The 27,400-nt window shown below is 43.2% G+C and overlaps 1 protein-coding gene across 1 annotated transcript in view; it reads left to right on the top strand.

The window, feature by feature from the left end:
* Positions 1–23,751: 23,751 nt before the first annotated feature.
* Positions 23,752–27,400, top strand: part of cox10 (cytochrome c oxidase assembly factor heme A:farnesyltransferase COX10) — a 63,202-nt gene continuing 59,553 nt past the window's right edge. Inside the window, exons 1-3 of the mRNA XM_072667273.1 lie at positions 23,752–23,836; positions 26,500–26,636; positions 26,748–27,036. Of these exons, the coding sequence (XP_072523374.1) occupies positions 23,806–23,836; positions 26,500–26,636; positions 26,748–27,036 (457 nt within the window). The 5' untranslated portion in view covers positions 23,752–23,805. The remainder of the gene's footprint in view (positions 23,837–26,499; positions 26,637–26,747; positions 27,037–27,400) is intronic.

Raw genomic sequence — 27,400 nt, 5'->3', positions numbered from 1 at the left:
TAGGCACTGTGCCATGCTCTCAGCCCATGCCCCAAGAAGTAGGTGCACATTGTCAATGTTATCCATTCTGCCACTCTCCTGAAAGCCTCTCGAATAGAAAGAGGCCTGGCTGGAGGAGTGCCGGCCTGCACAATGCTGGGAGATTCCTTCTACTACTCGGAGACAGGCTTTGGAGGCCAGCGGTGGGGGTTGTTTGAGAGGAACATGCTTATTAAAAGTGCTATTCCTATGAACAGTTTTAATACATATGAAGTCTTTCATCGACTGTTAGCCATGCTGGCATTCTGGAGGTCAAGCCTCACTTTACATGTTCTCCAGACCCTGAAACCCAAAAGACCCCCCTTGACCATTCTTGATCATTGAATTCCAGCTCACTGAATGGAATGTGCCTTAGAGTTTTTGGCACCAGGCTCTGGTAACCTAGCACAAGACGGGGTCCTCAGAAACCTTTGGAACTCTAGTAGAGTTACAAGGCTATGTGGCCAATTAAAATGGCTAAGCTGCTAGCAATAGCAACAGTTTTTACAAGAGGTGATGAGATCCAATGCATCCTCTGGTGTGATACAATTTCTCTTTGGCGTTTTAACCTTGAAATTAATACGCTTCCACAAGTATTAATAAAAATCCTTGAGGTGTGGAGACTGAGAAAGGCCTGGGAGTGCTTGTACTGTATCTGGCAGGCAGTCAATAGCATATCCTCACTATTTGTGAAGGTTTTCGACATGCCTGTTTTGTCTCTGCTTGTTCTGCTTGTTTGTATGGGGGTCGACAGGTACGAGTCCCACCTTCCCTCGGTCTGAGCTCCAGGACAAAAAGGCCTTGGGTGAAAATGTCAGCCCATCATCCGCTCTAGGTTGCTGAATGACTCGCCCGGAATGATTGATACCATCAGCGAGAGCGAAAGCAAAGCAACCAAACCGAGGTGTTGTGAGAACAACATTCCACAAGCCGGATAAATCAAACATGGAGACAGACCCGTGACAGACAGCTCTCGCGGAGTGAGCAAAGGTCAGTACATACACCAGAATGTTCGGAGCCCATCCTGCGTTGAGCTTTTACCCCCTGGGAGAACACATGAGGGAATGTCCTGAGAGACAGCCATTTCCCATACACTCCGTGAAGTGTGCTAGTAGACCACACAGGCTGCTAAAGAGATTCACAGCCTGCTGGCTTTCTCCTCATTGCATGAGGCTCGGCATGTCTGGACTGCTAGTTAGGCTGTAGTGCACTGTTATGTGCACTGTTATTACTTTACATACATTTATATATTAATTTCTTAATGGGAAAGTTTGTCCAGAAATCAGTTTAACACAGTTTTGCACTTACCCCGGATTCAGTCAATCAACCAAGAAATGCCTGGTGTTGCGTGTTGAGTTGTGAGCTGGAGCTACAAGGCTAATGTAGCTAACGAACGCTAGGGGCCCTATCTTTTTAGGTGAGCCGTCCACCGCGCACCGTGCAGCTTGATTTAGGGGGTGTCAGTGTGTCTTTGCTATCATAATGACTGGAAAAGTACGCCTTGTGTGGCTCGAAATTAATCATGGGTGTTTTGGGCGTAACTTGCAATAAACCAATCAGTTTGTCACTCACCGTTTCCTTTAAGAGCCAGGTGTGGTCTGACTTTGGTGGACTGCTATTTCAATAGAGCAAAGTGGCGCGCCTGTGTTGACAATTCACTGCCAAGATAGCAACGAACGTCTGACTGTTGACATCTGCCTAGGTTGTTTTCAGGCTGTGGCCTGGCGTGTTTTCCGTTGCCAAGATAGCAATACACCAGAAATGTACCTGATCACCCCTCATTTAGAGCCCCCTTACTTCTCCCAATGCATAAAATCAAGCCCCTAGCCATGCAGTCTGCCTTTCCACACATTAGTGAAAGAATGGGTGGTCCTATAGAGCCCACTGAACTCCAGCGTGGTTCTGTAATAGGAGCCACTTCATTTGAAAACCGATTTGAAATGGAATGTCATAACAGCTCCTGTAGGTGTCCCAATACTTTTGTCCAAATATTTTAAGGTAAATAACTAAAAAATTTGATTGGCTACATCTGGGATAAGGTCTAAAGAACCTTCACTTGCTGTAAATGTTCTTTACCAATTTAAAGGTTCTCCACACTCCCTCATATCTCTTTTAAAACGGTTCTTTAGGGGGCCAACAGTGGTTCCTCTGTGGCTCATGTGAAGCACCTTTTCCTAACAACTTGCCAGAAATTTACCTGAACACCCTTCATTTCGAGTCCCCTTACTTCTCTCAACCCACTCAAACCGCATCCAGGTGTCGGGTAAGGTGGTGTAGACTTGTCAGTGTGGTTTAGGACATCAAGGACTATAAACATTAACATAATTGGACATAATTGGCGGCTGGAACTTTTGACTAGTCAAATATTTGACTGGGTTATGTGTGTGATTTCTGTTGTTTCTATATGAACATAATTTGTGTTGGGCAGAAACATGGTTTATTGATTTTTGAAGTGAGATGAAGTTGCCAAATGCTCTACATAACACACCTTTGCCTGAATGGCAATAATTCAACTGTTAGCCATGCTGGCATTTTGGTCGTCAAGCCTTACTTTCCATGTTCTCCAGAACCTGAAACCCAAATGACCCCCCTTGATCATCCCTGATCACTGAATTCCAGCTCACTGAATGGAATGGAAAATAAGTTGCCAAATCCTCTACCAAAAAATCCACACTTTTGCCTGAATGACAGTTTTGATCATTCCAGGTGTGACTAATGCTTTCTCCTAGGGTCCTATTTGGGTGCTTTTTGCTTCTTCTAAAGTGAGTGCTATTGGATTCTAAGCCTAAATGCAATCTGTCTGTAAGAATCTATCCCTAGCGATACAGTTTAAACCATGTTACAGTGTGTGGATCCTACAGTTCTAGATCAGTACTGTAATATTTAAGTGTTTTGAACTAACGTAAGAACTACATTCATTAATGATTAGGCCTTCCCTCAAGACATAAACCTCTTACCTCATACATCAAATCATCAAAGACCCACAAATGACCATCAATTGTGAATGTCCATCAGATAGGATTGTAGGATGTTTGTAGGACTTGTAAATAAATTGAATAGCTGGAAATAACCTGTTTTGCACATTTTAATGTAAAATTAAAGTTCATTTAATCTTTTTGACAATTGAAAATATATTTATTATGAATTAGATATTAAACAATATTAGAAAATTGTCACTCAGAAAATCATCAAACTACACAATATGAGTAAAAATATTGAATTCAGGAGTTTCATTTAGTCCCTTTGACACAGGCGCATAAAATCAAGCCCCTAGCCATGCAGTCTGCCTTTCCACACATTACTGAAAGAATAGGTGGTCCTACAGAGCCCACTGAACTCCAGCGTGGTTCTGTAATAGGAGCCACTTCATTTGAAAACCAATTTCAAATGGGATGTCATAACAGCTCCTGTAGGTGTCCAAATACTTTTGTCCAGATATTGTAAAAAAACATTACTGTAAAAAATTTGATACATCTGGGATAAGGACTAAGAAACCTTCACTCGCTGTAAATGTTCTCCACACTCCCTCATATCTCTTTAAAATGGCTCTTTAGGGGGCCAACAGTGGTTCCTCTGTGGCTCATGTGAAGCACCTTTGTTTTTAGTAGAGAAATCCACGTATCAGAAAGAAACGTTTGAAGTCCTATGATCTTCACAGCGCTGGAGGAGCATATAAAGAAATGGCTTTCAGGCCCAGACAGGTGTCTACAATCAGCTAGTGCTTTCAGACACTTACAACGAGGAGCAGAAAATGTAACAACAGCTTCGGCCCACAGCTGGAGAGCACAGGCTGCATGAAGAAAAGACAGATTTGCTGCTCAACCTGGCTACCAGGCCCGGCCGACAGCCGCTGGTAATTTATGGGTCACAATATGTTTCCATTTCAGTTTAAATCAAATTAACCCTTAGCTATTTATAGCCTGTGCTGTGTGTGTGTGTGTGTGTTAGTGTGCGCACATGAAACATGCATGTGGTGCCGAACACCTGAGACAAGACAGATGGAGAAAAAGAAAAGGAGAGGGAGAGTGAGGGAGGACGAGGGGTTTGAGGGCCGCTGACTCAACATGCTAAGCTGGCGCTACCGCCAAAACATGCAGCATCAGCCGACTTCAAAGACTCCGGATTTATTTCATTAGCACTCCTACAATTATACTTCACGAGTGCGCTCCAGCACAGCTCTGGAGTTCAGCACTTCCACAGCTCCACAGTGATCTTCGTCATTAGGATCAAAGTCCAAGCTCTGAGCTGACAAAATTATTGAACTTCTTCAACAGCCAAATTGCACTGGAACACTTGCCTAAATATTTTCACTGTTCACATCATGCTGTTCTTACGGTCTGCAAAGTGCTCTCACATATGCATATCATCAAACCCCTGTGTCTGGACCATGGCTGTTCCAACTAACATGCTGCAGCACCTGACAAAAGTATTGGGACACCTGCTCATTTAATGTTTCATCCGAAATCAAGGATATTACAAAAGTTGAACCTGCTTTTGTTGGAGTGACTGTCTCCCTGCTGTCCAGGGAGACGAAGACTTTCTACTAGATTTTGGAGGAGCATTGCTGTGAGGATCTGATTGCATTCAGCGACAAAAGTGTTAGTGAGGTCAGGATGTTGAGTGATGATCGCCACCTCAACCCATCCCAGACTCCCTAACTCATCCCAAAAGTATTGGATGGAGCTTCACCATGCATCATTCCATAGAACACAGTTCTTCTACTGCTCCACAGCTCAATGCTGGGGGGCGTAATACCCCTCTAGCCCACGCCTGGTATTAGGCAGCATGGTCCCAATAGGTTCACGTTCATCTGCTCCAGAGAGTCCTATTCTATTCTAAAGTTCTATACTTTTCTACAGGGACTACTGAATTAGCACACCTGTGTCAGCAATGGGTGCAACTAAAATAAGTAACTAAATGCATTCATTAGAAGGGGTGTCCACAAACATCTGGCATATACAAATATGCTGCTGATGCCTTGAGAAATGAATGAAGGCTTTCAGAGAAGTGCCAGCAGGGGTGGAAAAAGAACAGAGAAGCTGAAGTTAAGAGAAAGAACTTTGTAAAAATGATGGGAACAAAACACACTCGAAAAGTTGAAGCATGGAGCCAGAAATGTGTTTCGCAGTTGCTTTATAACCAATCAGCATATTACTGACCGCCAGCTGTTTAATAAAGGCTAGCATGTAACTCTGAAACCTTTTATTGAACATGAAGTTTTCGATATTTTATGTGTAAACATGATTGTGATCATCTGTGTATAAAATCAGTGCTATAAACCTAGACCATCCAATTAACTGAGGTACAGTCAGGTCCTTTAAAATGAGCCCTAGAATGGAAAAGTATGTTTATTTTGGCAAAGTTAAATAATGAGAGTTCAGCACATGGTACTGTACACAACCGTGAATCTCAAGCAACCTACTGTTCCTTCTCGAAAGACAGTCCAGCAGAACCAAACAGGCCAATTGGTCCAACAGGCCAATTCCAAAACCCCCAAACTGTTACTTAAGAGTTCTGGTGCATTTAGCCCACTAGCGAAAGCCTTTCCAGGCTAAATGCAACAGCTTCTTCGGAAGAATATGGAAGCGAGGATAAAAAGTGCTAAACGCTAATGCAAGCCGACCAGAGAAGGGCCAACAAGAGGAAGCGTTGCTGCTACTGTCTGTATACTGGGCTGCGAGGACGACAAGTGGACACCCTGAGGATAGCTAGACTATCCAGTAACACTTGGGAATAATTACAATTATTAAATAGTGTAATCTGTCATTTCTGTGACAGTACTGCGCTACGCCAGCATAGGCTTCAAGCTAAGGCTATATACGCTGTAGGCATGTCTGAATGAATTCAGCTACTTTAAGTTGTGACCATTGCTGAAACAGATGTGCAAATGCACACAAACCTACTCACACAGCTTGTCTAGTCCCTGCAGAGAAGTACTGAAGTACTGCCAATAGAACAGGACTCTCTGGAGCAGATTAACATAACCCTGTTGGCACCATGCTGCCGAATGCCAGGCATGGGCTAGCAGAGGGGTATAAAGCCCCCCAGCATTGAGCTGTGGAGCAGTGGAAGAACTGTGTTCTCTGGATTGATGGTTGGTGCTCCATCCAGTACTTTTGGGAAGAGCTGGGAAGTTAGGGATGAGGTGAGGTGGTGATCAACCAGCATTCTAACCTCAGTAACACTCTTGTCTCTTGTTGCTGAATACATTCAAATCCTCACAGCAATGCTTCTCCAAAATCTAAGAGAAAGTCTTCTCTGGACAGTAGGATGAACTTTTTTTTAATACCCTTGATTTCAGACAAAACAAAAAAACTATTAAAAACTATGAAGGAGCAGGTGTCCCAATACCTTTGTCCATTTAGTGTATTTGAGAGCGTAAGCTTTGGGGAAAAGATTCCATTAGCCTACTGTTAGCCTCATAGCTAACTAAATAAGCATCGACACTGGATAACAAGCATGTCTTAGCCAGCCGGCCACATGTGAATAAGTGGAAATCTGTGAGTTTTCATAGCATCTTAAGATCACCGTGACTATTCGCAGTCGCAGCTGAATGGAATACGGATGGTGAGGAGCTGGGTTTCAAGTCTGAAGTGCAGCTAGTCCTCTCTTGCGTGTTCCCACAGCAGGTAAGCAGATGGTGAGCTGGAGGAGTTGACAGATATATGACTAAATATTGATTGATGAATTTCTTAGCAATAATTTTAAGACAAAATATAGATTTCTCTGTATGAATAGGTTAATACAGCTGCTGCATACAAGTTAATAACGTGTAGGCCTACAGTACTGTACATTGAACTGTCCATGCACTGTGTGAATAGACCACACATGGGCCCAACATCACCATACCCAGTGCCAAGCATCAGTGAGAGGGGTATAAAGACCCCCAGCACTGAGCTGTGGAGCAGGGGAATGATGGATGGTGCTCCATCCAATACAGTTGAAGTAGCATCTGCGATCCAGAGCGATTTATCATCCAACACCAGTACCTGACCTCACTGAAGCTTTAGTGGCCGAATGCAATCAAATCCTCACCAATAATCCAACCATAAAGCCTTCCCAGACGAGGAGGGGCTGAGTCGCTCTTCAGTACCAAGTATCAGTTGCAATGCTAGATGGTTGTTAGGGTGTATATATTAAACTATGTGTCCAAATGTTTGTGGACACTCCTTTTAATTAATGAATTCAGCTACTTTAAGTTGTGACCATTGCTGAAACAGAAGTGCAAATGCACACAAACATACACACATAGCTTGTCTAGTCCCTGTAGAGAAGTACTTCCAATAGAATAGGACTCTCTGGAGCAGATTAACATTAACCTGTTGGCACCATGCTGCCTAAGGCCGGGCGTGGGCTAGAGGGGTGTAAAGCCCCCGTCCAGCATTGAGCTGTGGAGCAGTGGAACTGTGTTCTCTGGAATGATGGTTGGTGCTCCATCCAATACTTTTGGGAGAAGCTGGGGTGGTGGTTAGGGATAAGGTGGGGTGGTGATCAACCAGCATTCTAACCTCACCGACACTCTTGTCTCTTGTCGCTGAATGCAATCAAATCCTCACAGCAATGCTTCTCCAAAATCTAAGAGAAAGTCTTATCTGGACAGTGAGATCAACTCTTTTTAATACCCTTGATTCCAGAAAAGAAACAAAACAAAAACAATTAAAAACAATGAAGGAGCAGGTGTCCCAATACTTTTGTCAGATTCTGCAATGTGTTAGTGGCATATAGTTTGTCCATATGTGCATATATGGCCATACATCAAATTTCCATATGTGGACAACCATTTTTTTTCTCTATAAAAAAACCCAAATGTTTGACGAGCACCAACTCACGGCAAGCTCCCACACACCTTTGGTGTCTCCCTCCGCAGCACACACTTCCCTCTGCAGGCTTGTTTAATATCTTAAGTAGTAAGTAAACACTTGGCATAAGGAAGCTTTTCACTCGCTTGAGAAAGCAAACGTTAATTCTGAGTGGACAGAGCGCATGAAAAAGATCCTTCATGAGGATCCTAACAGGCACCCTATCCATTTTCAAACAGTCACCTTTGGCCCTCTCCAGCACACACACACACACACACACACACACAGTCGTAGGCACACGTGACAGTGGGTGTGCTGGAGCCACACGTGTGACGCCTGTCTCTTTTCAGAGGGCCGCCTTGTGTGAGCCTGTGAGTTTATTATAACAAGTGCTGGAATTCAGTCTAATGAAAGCTTTAATGATCTACAAATAGGGTCAGCCGGAGCCAGGAGTCAGCGCGGAGAGGGCGCTTAAGAGAGAGGCCGTGGACGAGATGATTGAGAACTGCTGTTGGCACTTCTGACTGTTGTTCTTACTGCTCACACTCCCATCAGCGTGACAGGAGCTCTCTGACACTCTGCTCCTGCATCAGCTTGTGATTGGGACCGTAAATGTGCACGTCTGTGACATATGAATGATTTATTGTCTGTCACTCACATGAAGAAACACACTTGAGAGGAAAGGAGCTGCTTTCATGGGACGTGTTGCTATAAACACGCTCATTAGCCCTTCAGAAATTGTGACACTGAAATTAGGCCCAAATGAACGCTGAGGAACACATGTTTTAGCCCACATTGGATGCCTTTGATTTAACTGGGCACATCATTTCTAGGGGGTGGGGGTCTTCACTTGGGGGTTCTTTTTACCATTATAACTTTTGCAAAATAAAATGATGTCTTTAATATTAATTTCTTTTTCATTATTTTACAGACAGAAGTATAAAAAGTATAGAAATTGAAGTAGTAGTCCAAATGTTTGTGGACACCCCTTCTAATGAATGCATTCACCTGCTTTAAGTTGCACCCATTGCTGAAATAGATGTGCAAATGCACACACACACAAACAGCTTGTCAAGTCCATGTAGAGAAGTGCTGCCAATAGAATAGGACTCTCTGGAGCAGATAAATAAACATGAACCTATTAGCACCATGCTGTCTAATGGCAGGCATGGGCAAGATGGGTATAAAGCCCCCCAGCATTGAGCTGTGGAGCAGTGGAACTAACTGCGTTCTCTGGAAGGATGGTTGAGGCGCCATCCCATTCTTTTGGGTGAGTTGGAGTGTTGGAGGTGAGGTGGGGTGGTGATCGTTCAACATCCTGACCTCACTAACGCTCTTAGCGCTGATTGCAATCAAATCCTCACAGCAGTGCGCCAACATCTGGTAGAAAGCCTTCTTCTGTGGACAGTAGAGACGGTTACCCCAACAAAACCAGGATACACTCTTTTTTTAACCATTGATTAGAGAAGAAATGACGAATGAGCAGGTGTCCCAATACTTTTGTCCATATAATGTTTTCTATATTTAATGACCAAAAAATGATTTAAAAAGTGGAGTAACAGTAACAGTGCCATTCCTAGCAGCCATGCAAGATGTGGAAGCCCACCCAACCTGCCCTCATCAGATCGACAGCACTTAAATCTTTCACATCTCAGAAAACATCTACCGGTGTTTCTGCCCACTCAGTGCTGGAGGTCTGAAAGGATGAAGAGCTGATCAAGAAGCTTGTGCTGAGACAGGGAAACATGCTAAGAAGAACATCTTTATTTAAAGTTTAACATCTTTATTTAAAATGAAACTGCTGAAGATGCCAAGATCTCAGAACAAGGCACTGACCACCCCAGAGTCCACACCTCAGCATCATTGACTGTGTATGGGATGACTTGGATGGTGAGGAGCAGAAAATGCTTGAGTGTCCAAGACTGACATTTGGAGGTGTGGAGAAGCCTCCTGCACACTGCAAGTGTGAAAGCTGTAGTGAAGGTAAAGGGTGGAGCTCTAAACATCTGATATTGGAGTTAGTTGTTGAGGCTTCAGTTCCAATATAGACACAGTAAACCTTTAAAAAGTGGGTTCTTCAAGGGTTCTTTAGTAAAGACTACAGTTCTGTGTAGCGTTTCAGATTGACAGTTCTTTAAGGGACCTTTTTAAATGGTTCCACAATTGTTACGAGTCAAAAAACCTATTTTCAGCACATCCTTGGTGTAGTAGTGATCCTTTAGAAGCCTGGATTTTGTCTGTAGCCCATGTTTACAGACAATGTTATCATAGTGGATGGTGTAGCAATGTGGTTAATAACACCACCCTTCTCATGGCTGACTGGGGTTCGATTCCTCCAGCCAGGCAGGCACATAACACCACACCAGTAAGAGTTCTTAGGCAAGACCCCTACCTCTACATTCTCCTACCTGTGTAACCTATTTCAAATGCAGGTAGATCTGGATAGGAGTGTCAGACAGATCAGAAACCACTGTGCATCACTTCTCAGTGCAAAGAACCCTTACAGAGCAAGGGACTGAGACTGAGGCAACACGGACTCCTAACTATGGGTTTCCTTTGTGAGACAGTAAAGTTCATGTGGGATAATTGAGATTGAGCAGTGAATCATTGGATGCTGTACAAAGGAGACTGGCAACACTGGCTTAGGCCAATCTTAGGCCATGAATACTGTACCACTCTGCCATCCATTACAACCAGACAGAGAAAGAGAGAGAGAGAGAGAGAGAGAGAGAGAGAGAGAGAGACCGAAAGAAATGGAGAGAGCGATCTGGAGCAGCATAAAGACTGATTTCTACCACCTGTGCTCCGGAGCCGAGCACATTCTTTCTGTGTGACACGCGGCGCTCAGATAATTCCCACTATGCAAATGTTTTTTTGTTCAAACGAAATTATTGTGCATGGTTCGCAGAAATGTGGTGGAGAATGAAGCTTTAAAAAAAGGCACATTTAAATGAGAAAAAGAGAGATGAATTATGGAGGTCTCTTGCATATCCACCTTTTCCCTATTATGTGTGACCGGGGGCCTGGTAATTAAAGTCATGCACTGATGGGATTGGCTCTTTCTCTGCCACCGTACTTCTTTGTTGCACTCTGTCATTCTGGCACTTTTAGAAGTGTTTGTGTGTGTGCGTGTGTATGTGCTCATATGTGTGTTGAAGGGGGTGGTGGTGGTGGTGATGGTGGTGTTGGTAGAACAACTAGTGGAGCTTGAATGGATAAATGGATGGGGGTAGGGGTTGCGGGATAAATAAGCAGAGCTAGACTAATGGTGCTTCAGCGAGAGGGGGTGAAAAGGGAGCATTATAGACGTGAACCTCTTCAAAGTAGCGTCTGGCCTCCTTCGCTATCTCCTGCCACCTCCTGCCAGAGTGTATCCCAGCTGTTGGCTTTCAGTCTGCAGACATACTGACCTCACTAACACTCTTGTTGCTGAGTGCAATCAAATCCTCGCAGCAATGCTACTTCAAAATCTAGTAGAAAGCCTTCTTCGCTGAACGGTACAGAGATGGTTACTCCAACAAAGGCAGGATCATTATTAATAGCCTTGATTTCAGACAAAAAAAAACGATGAACAAGCAGGTGTCCCAAAACTTTTGTCCTTATAGTGTATTTTATATTTATTGACCAAAATTTGGATAAAATATGGGACAATGACAGTGGGATTCATTCAGAGGGGGTGAAAAGGGAGTGTTATAGACGTGAACCTGGCCTTCTTTTGCTATCTCCTGCCACCTCCTGCCAGAGTATATCCCAGCTGTTGGCTTTCAGTGTGCAGACAGCGACCTTGAGCTTTGAGCGTGGCTTTGTACAGTAGAAGGCTGCTCTCAGGGCAGGCTGGAACTGACCCTTCCCGCTGTGTTACAGGGCAGAAACCCCCCCCCCCCTTTTTTTTTTTTTTTTCTTTAAATCTGGCTGAGTAAGAGCATTGTAAATCCACAACTGGTCACGAACGCAAGCAGAAAAATATGCTATTGCTCCACGATTTACAGCGGCAGTGTGCCTGACTGACAAGTGTAGTGTCTTGCTCTAACCAGCAGAGACATATTCTGCGGCTTACGGCGATCTGAGTCAAAGGATGTTGGCCTGATTTGTAGATTTGCGTGTAATGTGATCTAGGTTGTTAAGATTGGATCAAGTTTAGCCAACTTTCGTTTTATTGAGACGGCACTGCGACTCTTGGTCTCTTAAATCAGAGGGAGCCCATCTGCCGCACTACAACAGGCATGTGGAAAATTTCAAGAGACAAAGGACTTTACAGTGACTGTACCACGGAACGGGGGTTGCACAGCCCAAATCAATACTCTGCGCTTCGGATGAACAGGCTCAAGACGTATAAAACGAGGTTATAGAGCGCAAGTAAATGGCTTGGGGGGATCCAGGCTAGAATAAGAGGGATTAGGTTCTGCTTGTCGTCTTTTATTGATCGGAAATTATCTCTCTTTCAAGGCAATAAATGTCAGAGAGACGTGGAGCAGGACTTCAATAAAGTCACTCATTTTATACAAAGGAATCTGCTCTCGACTACATTTACTGTCTCTACGAATCCAGCTTCCTTCAGAGAGGACCACTGCAGTCCGTAATGGATAACCAGCAACATGTGTTTGCCTAATACTTTGTTGTGTTGTCATTGACCCTCCACCTTGCGTCTCTTGTGCCTGTCTCAAATCCGTATAGAAACAGAAAGGTCGTCCTTGGGACAAGCTCTTCCCAGACTGATTATCCCGCAAGGAGTTTCTGAATTTTCATAACCTTAAGTGAATCCTTAAGCTGCATTAAAAAACCCAGATTTTATCTTCGAATACAGACACGGCTCACTTTGCAAAATTGGCTCTTTCAGAAGACCTCCGTCTTGCAGTATCCCTGGATCCATCCGTTCCTTTGCTGGGAGAAATATACAGCAGACGTACGATTCCGTAAAAAGATGCTCTAGGATTTATGGCAGCGAGACTCGTACACAGCGCCGCAGGAGCGTGTTCTCGCCCGGGCCTTTGGCCACCGGTGAAACACTGATTTACAGCCTCAATGACATAGCTGATTACTTTCGGACACTGAGGAGAATTGGACTCAGGATTTTTTCCCCCTTCCTGTTCACCTTTTATGACCGTAGATGAGCGGCCTTGTCTGCTCCCACAGGAGAAAAGTGTCTGGACCTGAACGTGGGTCCCTACACCACGGTAAAGCGCTGGACGCCAACAAGCCAACTCAGACAAGTTCGGCATCATAAATAATGCAGGCCGGCTGATGGGAAAGCCACACAGAGGAGCTGGTGTATTTCTGCAGAGGAGAAATGTAGAGACATTGCCGTGACCCCTGAATTGCTGAGAGGCCTGCGGAAGCCTCCCGACTCCTTCCCTCTTGTTATGACAAATTCGTGAGCCGTCCCGCTCAGACTGTTGCGGCCAAACCGTGGACACGCAGAGTTCAGCCAAACCCAACGAACCCTCAACCCTTAGCCCTCGGCCCATCTGACCTTGCGCTGAAATTTGGGTATGGATTTACGTTACGGGGCATGTTCCACAGCATGTACAGAGTGGCTGGATGTCATTTGGACTCAACAAATGGAGATACTTTTCCCCACATTTCCCAACTGCGACTGGAGGCCTCAGACATTAACCAAGTAAATAAAGCGAAATGAAAGGCAGCTCTGCCCAAGACTGTCAGTCAATAAATCAAGACATGTACTTGAGTAGAAACAGCGAAATGTGGGCTGAAGGAAGACGGCAGGTCATTTTTCTTGAAACTCAATTTCTCCAGATACTTCCAATGTCGTGCAGAGAGCAGAAACCACGCTCAAGAAATTTACATAAGAGGGAGGGAGGAACTGTTTGATGATGGCGATGGGACTCAAAATATGTCTCCAGTGCTCCACCCAGACTTCTCCCTGTCTGTCTGCCACCCTTCCTTGAGGGAATGCATAGGATTTTCTATACTTTCGACACAAAGCATTCTCAGTGACATAAACCAGATGGACACTCCAGTAGGACTGCGCATTGTGGTTTCTCACACACCACATGGCCGCTCACTCACTCCACCCAGGGCCTGCTTCCTGGCAACTGGGAGGCAACTCATTCCCATTTGTCTTCTCACTACTTGGATGGGTCTTTCGGAGAAAGGGGGTAGCTTAGCGAGATTGATGATCCATGGCCAATTACTGGCTTAGCCTCCAAGTCTCACCAAGAAAGAAGGGCTTTAGATGTAAACATACTGTAGGCAGGCTTGGAGGCAGGGGATACCTGTGGGACCGAGAAGTGGAAGTGCTTTCACTAACGGTCTTCCCTTAGCTGTCTAGAGTGTCATGTACCTCTTGTACCTTCTGAGGATAAATATTTCATCAGTCCAGATTCTTCAGGGCAAAAGCAGACAGGGTTGTTTTTTCACCAAGTCTCTGAAGATGAGACCCCTATAAAATCCCTTTAACTAATTCCATTCAGTCGGTTGATCCTGGTATTCCAGGATGGTGCCATCCGGGTGGGGGAGGGAGAGGGGCCCTGCACACCCCAATGGTGGACGAGCTCTGGGGCGCCAGCCTGGGGCTTGTTAGCCAAACTCTGACAAGGAAGATACTGCCCTTGAAAATCAATTACAAACACAGGAACGTCATCGCTGCATCTGTTCCTGCTGGCCAGTGTGGGACACTGTCTGTCTTGGGCTTGCTTTTTTATCCTTCTCACTCAAAGCTGTTGCAGTTCAAATGACCATCCCTTCAAGGATTAAAGCTCCCGCTGAAACCCCCCAGGACACGGCACGTAAATCAGCAGGGGCGACGACAGGCCGTGGTGTCTTTGCTCAATGCGTATGGTCAGTTACGGCAGCAGTTGTGTGTTTTTCATTGCAACTGCTTAGTGTTGACCACCCCCCTCCCCCAACCCCGCCGCTACCCCCATGCGTGCTGGACAACAGTAAAAAATGACATTGCCCGGCTTTAAGAGGAACGCTGAGGAGGTCACAGGGAAAAGCGTTCGCACTTAGCAGTGTCTATTAATGGCACTTCAGGCTACAGCTTGCACAACCTGGGGCCCAGAGTTACTCTCAATTGTTTCAGTATGTCACCTTTACACCAGCGAGTGCCAGAGTCTGCTGTTTACATTAACAAGTAAGAGCATATTCCCCGCTGGACCGGCTCTGCCGTGAGACTTTTTTTTTGTGCACACTGCACCAATTTCACAGTGACCCAGACAACTGCAGAGAATTTAAGCAAGCACTCAACTGACTCAACATCAGTCTTACTAACGAGCGCTTTTCTTATTTGGACAGGGCTGTATTTTTTCACCTTTAATCAAGGTGCAGCTCATTTTGAAATTTCAAACAAATGAAAGCAAATAAGGTAAAAATGGGAGACCTGCTGGAGTGTTTCACAGACTGGTGGAATTTTTGAGCTCTTCAGCTTTAGCGTGGCCAAGCAAGCAAATGAACAGGACTTCATGTTTGATTAATTCTGTGGCTCTTAGTAATCATTCATTTGAGTCATTAAATATACAGACCACCTGACAAAAGTTTGGGGACATCCCACCTTAATGTTTCCTTTGACTGTTTGCTACAACTTAACCTATTAAAGACTAAACGGGTTTATTCTGAAGGTCTATTCTGTCCCATATGTACACATTTGTAACAATATTTGTGACAGACCTACCCTGAGAATTAAATCATAATGGATGCCTTGAGTGATATTTTTTATTATGCTTTTAACAGTAGAAACTGTGACTATTCAGTAGGGTTTTCACGCTATTGCGGCAATGGCACTCTACTTGCCACTTTGTACAGTGGCCAGATTGACTTGCTGCAGTGCTAAAGACTATTAAAGAGTAGATACTGTTAAAGAGTAGACAGCAGAAACATGTTTTTGATGTTTTAAATAAAAAGGAAATCTGCTAAATTCTGCTAGCCATCATATAAGATTCTAGCAGTAGTTAGCACTTAGCAATGTACTGACATTTTGACATGAAGCTTGTAATCCACATTTACATATCATTTATGTTTGCAGCAGTTTTATGGTGTTTTGTATTTCCAGAATCATGAAGGTGAGGTCCAGCCGGCTGTGGCATGATTGTTGCTATCAGACCGGCTAGTTTGGGTACTCCTAGAACTGCACAACAGTCTGTAGAGTTTGCTCAGAATGGAGTAATAAAGAAAAAAAAAAACCAGCGAGCAGCAGTTGGAAACACCTCGCTAATGAGAAAGGTCAACAGAGAATGACCAGACGCGTTCGATCTGACAATAAGACTACAGTAACTCAGTTACCAGTGACTGTACAAATGTCCAACCTTGAGGCAGTTGGCCTACAACAGCAGAAGACCACGTTGAGTTCTACTTTTATCAGTCGAGAACAGAAAGCTGAGGATGCAATGAGCTCAGGCTCACCAGCACTGAATGGTTGAAGATTGGAAACTGTGGCCTGATCTGATGAAGCTCTTTTCCTGCTGAGGTTCGCAGATCAGAAGGGTCAGAATTTGGCACCAACAGCATGAATCAATGGACCCAACCATCCTTGTGTCCACATTCCAGGCTGGAGGAGGCGCTGGTGTGATGATGTGGGGAATGTTTTAGGCCTGTTAATACCCACCAACCATTGCTTAAAGGCTACAGGCTATTTGAGTATACTTGTTGCTTACCATGTGCATTCCTTCAAGACCACAATTTGCCCATCTTCTGGTGGCTACTTCCAGCATTATGATGCCCCGTGTTCAGCATGATGATAAACATGGCAATACTTTCAGTGTTCTTAAGTGGCATTCCCACTCCCATGATCTGAACCCAGTGGAACACTTTTGGAAGCATTCCTTGAAGAATTTGGCCCATGTTGACATGATGGCGTTACAGATTCCTGTAGATCTTTCAGGATCTTCATTTCTTGCTACCAATCTCCCATGATCTGAATCCAGTGGAACATGCTTGTGATTATGTAGTAGAGATGGGAGATTGGTAGCATGAAAGAAAGATCCTGAAAGATCTACAGGAATCTGTAACGCCATCATGTCAACATGGGCCAGAATCTTCAAGAAATGCTTCCAAACATCTTGTGGAATCCAATTAGGGATTCACAGTTGAGAACTGAGGATGTTTTGAGGGCTTAGAAAAGTCCTTCGTAAGGTTGTACTGTGACTGACATCATATAATACTGCTATGCAGTAAGACATTAGTCATGCAAAAGTAATGCAGTAGCCCCTAGCTGACTCCCCCCAACAAAGAGGATGTTTACAGTCTGTTTTCAAGATGCTCCGGCATGACATGATGATGAAAGTGCTGCTGGTAGAGACCACCACAGTGGATAAGCCCTGTGTGAGAGTGTGCTGTGCTGAACAACGCCGTATGTTGAACAGATCTTCCTGGTGCATCGCCATTGTTCTACGCTCCTGCCTTCAACAATGCATCCATCTGTTGCTCAGGTTGTGTCCATTCGGAGGGCCTTTTGGGGGGCAGGATGTGGAGGCATGTCTAAGTTTATGACCTCTGCTCATCTTTAGTCCTCTTCCACTGAAGCATCTCATTCAATTATCCAAGTCCTTCATCAGACAATGGAGTCTATTGCCGCCCACTTCACTGAGCTGAGGACGGGCTCGAAGTTCGGAACAGAGGGACATCGCATTCTTACTCAGTGTCCCTGGTAACTCAGTGGCTGTTTGAAAGACCATCGCAGGGCATCTGGGGTATTGATGGTGTTGTTTTGTAACCGTATTGCCTAGCCGTCCATCTGAAGGCCACACTTGGAGCTCTAATCCAACATGTAAAGCTTTCAGCCACTGTACACTGCAGGTTTCCGCTGCAGCTAATCACACTAGATGCCCTCAAACAGGACTAATTTGCTGGACATTGAAGACGTCAGGCACTAGATTCAAAAGGATTTGCAATGAATTCAGATCAGAACTTAGTCCAAGAATGAGTTTGGATGTAAAGCCACACAATTAGACTTCAGACTGACTAATAACTAGAGCTGCTGTGATTTGTAGATGTAATCGATTACCTCAGTTCTCCAAAAACAGCATTTTCTCCATGTCCAAAGTCTGAATAGGTTTCCCTCTGTGCACAGGATAAAAGGAAACTCTTCTTTCTGCATGCATGAGACAGTTCCTGACCAGGGTTGTCAAGTAAATGTGTATACGCTCTATGGACAAAAGTATTAGGACACCTGCTCAGTCATTAATTCTTCTGAAATCAATATTTATTGGTATTAAAAAGACTTGATCCTACTTTTGTTGGAGGAACTGTCTCTACTGTCCAGGGAAGAAGGTTTTCTACTAGATTTTGGAGCATTAGTGACAAGAGCGTTAGTGAGGATGTGGGATGATCACCACCCCAACTCACTCCCAGTTCTGTTTTACCCCCATGGCCTCTGTGTTTCATGTAGTTATGTGCAGTCTGGGATGCCATAGTAATAACAGCCTGAAATCTCTAGCATCTAGTGTTGAACTTTTTTTTAGGAAAGGCACTAACGTCAGATTTGTTGGTCAATATGTTTATAATTTGGCAGATTTTGACTTATATGATTCTAATGTTGCTGCTTTGTTATGGCTGGTGTTTTTGGCTGGTAAGCACTGGCGTCGCTACAAGATCATTGTGTGGAAGTGGCGGAGTAATACTTGCAGAGCTTCGGTCACTATCGTGCAATATTGGCCCTCCTAGAGCATCCCTCAGCCAATCACATTGCGGAGTCGGAACTAACTGGGGTGTAATTGGCAATAACCAGTGAATATAAAGGCCTGTTTCAGGTCAATGAAAAGACTTCAAATACATCTCCACAAAACATTAGGAACTTGTTCTTACTCATGTTATTCTGAAATCCCCCCAAAAAATCTTTGTAGTAAACAAACCTCTTTACTTTCATATGCTTTTTATTTATTCAGCAACTTCAAGCCAGGTCAAGTCAGTTCAAGACTGCTGTGATATGAAACAAACATGTTTCTGGGTTTCAGAGCCAAATTAAAGTCAGTTCTGGGCTTCGTTTGATCCAGGAGGAACATCAGTTTATGGTCCAGATCAAGACAGGCCAGGGCCTATTTAACATGCAGCAATAACATTTATACAATAGCTTATGTGCTAATTGAAGTCAGGCCAGGCTGGACCAAACATGAACTTCATGCACATGGACATGTCTGGCCACTCTTTGCTTGCTGGACACTGTCCGTTTGGGACATAGCAACTAACTCTAAAAGGTATGATGGTCTATTAGGTAGAGCTAGAGAGTAGGTAACCAAGGTGACTGCTTAGTCATACAGTCTCTCGCTCTCTTTTAATACGCAAAGGCTTTTCCATCACACACTCCATTAAACATCTTGGTGCATGTCTCTACGTTGTGTACACTGTCTGTAAACACAGTTACATAGATCAGTACACACCATGCAAACGTACACGAGCTTGGTTTACAAACTAAGACTGTCTGCACAGGCAGTGGGCACAGAGTTGGCTCAGACAGACGATGGGCTAATGAGTCCTTTAACACTTTTGCTGAGACAGGATTGGATAAGTCAGACAATAGCCATCAGCACAACAACGCCTCTTTGTCACGAGCATCAAACCACGCCTGGAAGAGGTCGTCCAGGTCAGAAAAGAAATCAAATCTCCTCACTGAGCCTGTAACGGCATGCTATGACAGTGCTGGAGCCTGTAGGCCGGGGCCGTTATTGCCCACCGCTGCTCACTGTTGACATTTATCAGGCCTGCATCTGGATGGGAGGGGGAGATTACTGCATGTAATCTGCCAGGAGAGGAGGGGTGGGCAGGAAGCCGCTGTAATGAATGAGATGAATCAGGGAAATGGGATGTCCGGGCCACAGAGCTTTTTACACCGGAGGAAGTCATCCAAGATCATAAAGGACTAACCGCACATATTTACTGATGAGAGGAAACACGCTTGCCTGCCGTACACATAGGACACAAATAAGAGGATGGAACTACAACAAAGAGAAAGGCATGTCTAAAAGGAGAACAGGATTTGTACCGTAGAAAATTGATGTGCACTGATTTGAATTTGCATGATTTGACCCTAAGAGATGAGGCAGGGGCATCTCAGCCGGAGCAATAGAGGAATTCATTCAAGGCCCCTAGGTGAAGTGTGCTCACAAGGGCCTAAATGTTGTTGATAGGCTATAGAGATGGAAAGGCTCAGATTAACTAGATCTTTTGATCTGAAATGTTGATCTGAGGAACTGCAGGCCTCGCTGGCCTCAGATCAGGTCGGTGTTAATGATGTTAATGAAAGGTATCCATGGGAGAGCTGCAAGATGAAAACCATTGAAAACTAGGAAGAACATAAAGGCTTCTCTCTTTGTCAAGTGCATTTTTTTTTTTTACATTAGACCAGGACGTTTTCGATCCCAGGAGAGGTCCAGAGCATCGTTCTCCAGTCCACTTAACATAATCCTGTACACACTTTTTAAATTAATTTATTTATTTAAAAATTTTTTGCATTTCCTTAAAAGTAAAAAGTGGTGGCAGCAGATCATTTGGATTTTTATTAAATGCTGTGTTCAAGAATGAGATGCATTTTTTGGCTGCGTCCACAAGGACACAAATACATTTGATGGCTGATGACTGGTGTTAATGTTACTAGCTAGAGGTCACTACAAGTTCAGGGGTCCTGTTACATCTGGAATAAAGCTGCTGCAGCATTTCACACTCTACCAACAGTCAAACATGGTGGTGGTTGTGTCATGGTAAAGGGGAAGCCTTGCCACTCCAGGGCCTGGAGTACTTGCTGTGATTGACAAAACCATGGACTCTTATTGTGAAAAATTACACACACCTAAGCCACTTGTGAGTGAAACACTGAGGTAAAGTAACCTCTTAACACAGAAAGCGTATTCCACACTAAGGTGTATTATGCAGTAACTACAGGGGTTTCTGTTTAAAATGATGCGGCTATTCTTTGGTAATAGACTTCCCTACTTTCAGACTTCTGACAATGGAGTCTCTTTACAAGTAGGCAGTTAGGCAGTTGCTCCACTCTAACACTGTACATTTCTATGTCCAAGTAAGAAGGAAAAGGTAAATTTCACAAACTCAGAACTGTGTTTTTATGCAGTGTAATTTCACAGGTCTAGACTGGCCCTACGGTCTAACTGCTGCTCAACAAGTATGAGGAGATCATGATTTCCAATCCTAACGAAGGCTCAGAGCTCCATTGTTAAAAACCTCCCAGTCTGAGGACGTCATGTGATAGGGTGGAGTTCTAACCTGCAGATGGGAATGAGCAGAAAACAGATTGAGGGGGTGGAGCCACAGACTAAACATCTAAACATCAGTTTCAGCTGGTTTTAAGACTCTAAAACTGACGTTCATAATTAACAACTTTGGACTAAACCTGCCACTGTGTCATTTTAGGTTATATGGTTGGTGTAAGTACGCTGCTGCCAGGAGGAGCTTTTCGCCAGTAATCTGACCGTGAGGGCATGAGATGCAGAGGAATGTATAATCTGTGAAAAACATATTGCGCTACATTACTCAGATGGTTATCCTGCACTGAATTTATGCCCGCACCTCTAAGCTCTTACTGATTGTGCTGGATTATCTGATCCCCCACACACCTGCATTACGTGCTGTATCAGCGTGGTCAGAGCAGGCCAGGGCAACAAAAAGTCATAGCAAGGGAGAGGGAGAGTGATCAGACAGCAGCCTATTGGCAGTCCTGGCCACCAACATGATCACGCACATAAATAACCGGCCACACAGAGGACCGAACAGAGGACAGGCAAGGGCAGAGAGGCAAAGGGCCAGACATTGAATTAGATGCCAATTTAGAGTTAAATGAATCCTGTCTGCAACACAGATTTATTGGCAAGTGACAGGGGGTGTCTAGTGGCCCAGATATCAGATAACCACATGATAGGACAGTGTAATATAGCAGCTGATGGAGGGCAGAATGAGGAAAAGGAAAATGAAATCGTTGTGCAATCGCAGTGTCTGTTTACTGAATGTCAGATATGGGGGTTGAACTTTGCGGACACTCTGAGACAAGAGGTTCCGGGCTTTCGCTTGAAGCCCGAATGATAGGGTACATGCTGTGTCCATGCTCATAAACACAGAAACACAGGGGCACTACCTTTGTGAGTGTGTCGAGTGTAATTACACCATTAAAAGAGGTGTGGTCTGAGTGGAGAACTGATGAGGAGAGCACTTTCACGTTTACAGGCCACCTAGTTTTGGAAAATGAGGGAATTTTTAAAAAATAAATCATTAATATAAATAAATAAATAATAAATAATACATTTATGTTAAAGAAAAACAGAGAAAAGGAAGCTGGTTATGCCAGTGTAAACACTCTGGACTAGTTTATTAGACACTGATTACGTCTAAATGTGTTTGACATCAGGGTTATACACAGCATGTGGTTTTTTAACAGGCTTTGCAGCACAACAACAACAACCTCATTATTGACCTGGTCTTCCGAATGTTCTCCAGTTCACAGTCCTGGTAGCTTTATGACATTGAAACTAATCAAGGATGGACAAAACTGCAGTAATTGCATTTTTAAAAATTGGCACTTTACTCAAATACTATTTCTACTGAATATTTAGCAAATGAGTTGTCATTTTTCTCATTAAAAAAATGGAAATGAAATATATTATTAAATACAACACAAAAATTAATAAATAAATAGTTACACAAATTAATGAATAAATACATAAGAAAAGAATATAATAATTATATCATTATATATAATTATTTCCTTTTTACTTTTATATACTTAAGTGTCATCACTATCTAGCAAAAACCTTGCATCTCCATCATTATCTCCATTTCTGTTTTTCACTTTGAGACTTTACCAATTTGAAACTTGAGATAAACTTTAAAGGTTAAGAAGGTAGGAAGACACATTTCTTTTTCTTTTTTTTTTTTTTGAGTGAAGGCGACAATAATAATTTAGCTTTAATTAATAATTAAATAATTAATTAAATTTATAAGTCTATTGTAGAGTGTTCCAGTGTTCCATAGATGCAAGGCAAACTCAGAATGTGTGTATGAGGACGTTAAAAATAACATAATAATATAGCAAAAATAGAGTGTGTAACGTGCATGGTCGTATATTTACGTATATACAAGCCACTACTGTCCCTAAGCTGCTAAAATGTACGATACAGGTGTTATACACACTATGTGTACATGTTTATAAAGGCTTCTTCTAATGACTGCATTCAGCTACGTTAGGCTGCACCCATTGTAAATGCAGACACACACAGCTTGTCCAGTCCCTGTAGAGAGGTACTGCCAATAGAATAGGATACTCAAGAACAGATACACAGGGATCTATGGTGCCATGTCTAATGCCAGGCGTGGGCTAGAGGGGTGTGAGCTGTGAGCTGTGGAGCAGTGGAAGAGCTGTGTTCTCTGGAATGATGGTTGGCGCTCCATCCAGGACTGTTAGGAGATGCGCTGGGGTGATGATCATCCATCCTACAGATTCCTCCTGTCTTTGTATATTCTGTATTTTGTGTGTATTTTGTGTTTATTTAATATAATTTTATATAACTTTATTTTAATATGGTTAGTATGTATATAGTTTTTAGTATGTATATAGTATAGTATGTATATATCCTCCTGTAGAGCATCAACCTGAGCCTCACCACAAGCAATTTCAATGCATAAATGTCCTGACATGTTGTGCAAATGACAAATAAACCTAAAACTTGAAACATCCTGATCATTAATGCTTTTGTCAGTAAATTCAACCAAATCCTCACAGCAATTGGACAGTAGAGACAGTTACTCCAGCAAAAGCAGGATTATATATATATATATATATATATATATATATATATATATATATATATATATATATATATATATTTAAATACCCTTGATTTAGAAAGAGGCAATGATAGAGCAGGTGTCCCAATACTTTTGTCCTTATATAGTTATACAGCGCTGCTTGTCGTGATCTCGCGAGAACTCCGTGTCTCACGTTCTGACACAGGAAGCTATTTCTCTCCGAGGTCAGAATGGCGGCCTGCACTATGTGAAGGAGACGCGGCGTTAGCCGGCCCGCAGCGGGGAAATCATGTACAAAACGCCATGTTGCAGAGTGGCCGGTGGGTCCAAATCTTCTCCCTGATATGGTGCTGAGGTGTGCACGGGTAGTGGAGGGTGTCTGTGCGCAGGGGAGCTTTATTAGAGCGGGCTGGAGCCGCGGCGTGGCCGCCTGTTAGCTTAGCCTCCATAGGAGCACAGCGGGCAGGAGAGCTAACGGTGACCTTAGCGAGGGAGCGGAGCGGGTTTAGGGCTTAAAGGACAAATATGCTGTTATTATTCCTCTTCTGCTCGGTCCTGGGCTGGGCTGGGCTGGTGTAGGCTCTGTATTTAATGACTTTTCACCAGTGTGGGTGAGGCTGGGCTTCTTCTGCCCCTCGCTGGGGGCTTTACAGGGCTTGTCTGATTAATTAGTCTGGCACTGCTTATCACATCATGTCGTTAAATGATTTCTGGGCATATTGTGGATTATTATTATTTATTATCAGCTACATTTTCTATTGCAAAGCGTGCAAATAGTCTTTGTTAAAAAAAAAAAAATTAATTATTAATAATAATAATAATAATAATAATATAAGAGAGTCCTTTATTAGTCCCGCAGTGGGGAAATTCCCAATTAATAATAATAATAATAATAATATAAGAGAGTCCTTTATTAGTCCTGCAGTGGGGAAATTCCCAATTATTAATAATAATAATAATAATAATATAAGAGAGTCCTTTATTAGTCCTGCAGTGGGGAAATTCCCAATTATTAATAATAATAATAATAATAAATGTGAACAATAAATAAATAAATGTGAAACCTGGCATTAGAGACAGTCATGGAAACTCCTGAAAGATCAGAGAACTGCAAAAATGCTGTGGCGATATTAGTGAATCCTGGAGGTGCTGAGCTATTGGGCCACTAAGATATTGAGCTATAATATTGAGGTATGTGTGCAAAACCTATTCTCACTGAGAGGCTTTTAAAGCTCACTTTATGCAGGTTGCTCTGTATGGAAGTCCTGACAGATGCCCTGGAGAAGTGTTTTTAAGGCACGTTTTAAAGACAGCAGGTTTTGGCAAAGTGCAGCTCAGTAAAATGGGCTTCAATGAAATTAAGCCAGAAGCAAAGGGGGGATATAAACAGTATAATAAAGTTTAAATTAAAATAAGAAACCAGTAAGAGATAATAATAATAATAATAATATAGCAAAAATAGTGTGTGTAACGTGCATGGTCGTATATTTACATATATACAAGCCTCTACTGTCCCTAAGCTGCTAAAATGTACGATACAGGTGTTATACACACTATGTGTACATGTTTATAAAGGCTTCTTCTAATGACTGCATTCAGCTACGTTAGGCTGCACCCATTGTAAATGCAGACACACACAGCTTGTCCAGTCCCTGTAGAGAGGTACTGCCAATAGAATAGGATACTCAAGAACAGATACACAGGGATCTATGGTGCCATGTCTAATGCCAGGCGTGGGCTAGAGGGGTATGAGCTGTGGAGCAGTGGAAGAGCTGTGAATGGGGGAATATAAACAGTATAATAAAGTTTGAATCAAAATAAGAAACCAGATAATAAGAGATAAGAAGCTGACTGATTCAAAACATTGAGATGTTAATGTCTTATTAATTAGTGATTTTTTTAAGCTGTTTCTTTTGATGCATTTATAATATATAGATCAGCTGTTGTGTTGAAATGATATAGTGTTGGAAATAATGTGGCAGCAGTACTGGCACAGACACATGGTATCAGTATCTGCACTAGAGAACACCGATACCATGAAGCCTACGGTCCCCTACTTTATATATATGTGTGTGTGTGTGTGTGTGTGTGTATATATATATATATATAGTGTGTGTATGTATGTATGTATGTATGTTAACATGTTGAACATTTTTGTTTGCAAACTTTATGAAACCAAATGTTTAAACAACCAGCCGTAACAGTCCATAGTGGTTGGTGTGGCGCAACAGATAACACCACTACCTGCCAGTGAGCTACCACACCATGTGAGAGACTGGGGTTCGATTCCCGGTCTGCACTACACCAATAAGAGTCCTTGGGCAAGACTCCTAACACTAGGTTGGCCCATCTTTGTAATATAAGCAACCTTCTAAGTCGCCCTGGATAAGAGCGTCAGCTAAATGCCATAAATATAACTAGTTATTACCATTAAACAGACTTGGAAACAATTGGAACTTGCTTTGTGCTTTTTGACTCCATGTGGGTTTCAGCAGCTTGTTTAAAGACTTGCACTGTTTCACTGCTCTGATTTCTGAATTTTAAACACCAGTTTAAAGCTGTTTGGTGAAGCTGTGCCAGATTATGATTCCCAACCTGCACGTGTTTCTGCATTGTGGCCTGTTTTTCACAGCACTGAAGCTTTTTAAATGTGCAGTTCCTCAACCAGTAAACACTGATCTTTCAAGCTTATTATTTCTTATTTGGGAAAAGATGCAACCTATAAAAAGTGGAGCAGTATAAATATCAGGATTTGTAGCCGTCTATTGTGTGTGTTCAAGTTGGTTGGTTTTGGTACTTGGTTTTGGCAGATATGAGAACATGTGGTATTGGAAAAGTCCCTAGGGAAAAAAAATTAATTATTTGAAATGTATTTTTTTAAGTGTTACTGCTGGTTACATTTTTTGTCCATTTTGTGGTTATGAAATGTAAGGGTATTATATTAATTAAAATGCATACGTGATGTTTTTTGTTGGGTCTGCAGGTCTGATTGGTGCCAGTTTAAATCAGAAACTGTTGGCACCTCGAAGTCACCTGAGTGCAAGTAGCATTATCCAGGTTTGCAGGACTACTCCAGCACAGTGGATCACATTCCAGCAACTGAGTTTCCTGAAGCGGCAGGTAAGGTTTTCTGCAGAGGTGTCAAAGGTAGCAAAGTAGAAAAAAAACTAATAAAAACAATACTGCTGATTTAGGTGTCTCACCCTTATCCGCCCCCCCTCTATCTTTCAGTATGTGACGAAAAACATTGGTGCTCTAAATCAGAGAGCAAGGCCTAAGCAGGAGACTGTAACCGCCGTGCTGGATGAGCGAGATGACCCTCTCCTCCAGATTCAGCAGATCCCGGCCATTAAGCCCGAGTCCGGCATGATGGTGCCTGGCGACGAGACCTCCGACCTGAAAGATGAACCAGAGGCGGCCAAGAAGGCCCGTCTGGAGGCCCGGCAGTGGAAGAAGCTGAGAGTGGAGTACTCAGATTTACCAGGGATCTATGCTCGTCTCTCCAAAATCAAACTCACAGGTATGTTGAGGTTTCATGTAGACTTGCAGTGAATTTCTGAAGCTAAGTTCAGCAGCGGAAACTCGCTCGCTGTGGGGAACGGTCACTGCAGGACGTAATCCGAGAGATACTGCGGTAATAGAGAAGTGGCACACACCAGCTGTGGGAAGTGTACCTGAAATAGCCCGTCTTTTCTCTTTCCTTTGAGGGAAGGAACGGCTCTGGTGGTGACGAATTAGTAGTAGCGGCTGCAGAGAATATTGCATAAAAATAATTTGTGACTTTATAGAAGATATCACTTAATTATGAATCTTTTTAAACACAGTTTAGAGCATATCCACAATTTAACCGCAGTTTGGTTTAGTTATTTAGGTAACTATTCAGA

The sequence above is a fragment of the Salminus brasiliensis genome, chromosome 22, assembly GCF_030463535.1.
Source record: "Salminus brasiliensis chromosome 22, fSalBra1.hap2, whole genome shotgun sequence".
Lineage (NCBI taxonomy): Eukaryota > Metazoa > Chordata > Actinopteri > Characiformes > Bryconidae > Salminus > Salminus brasiliensis.
This window is presented reverse-complemented; position numbering and strand designations above follow the sequence as displayed.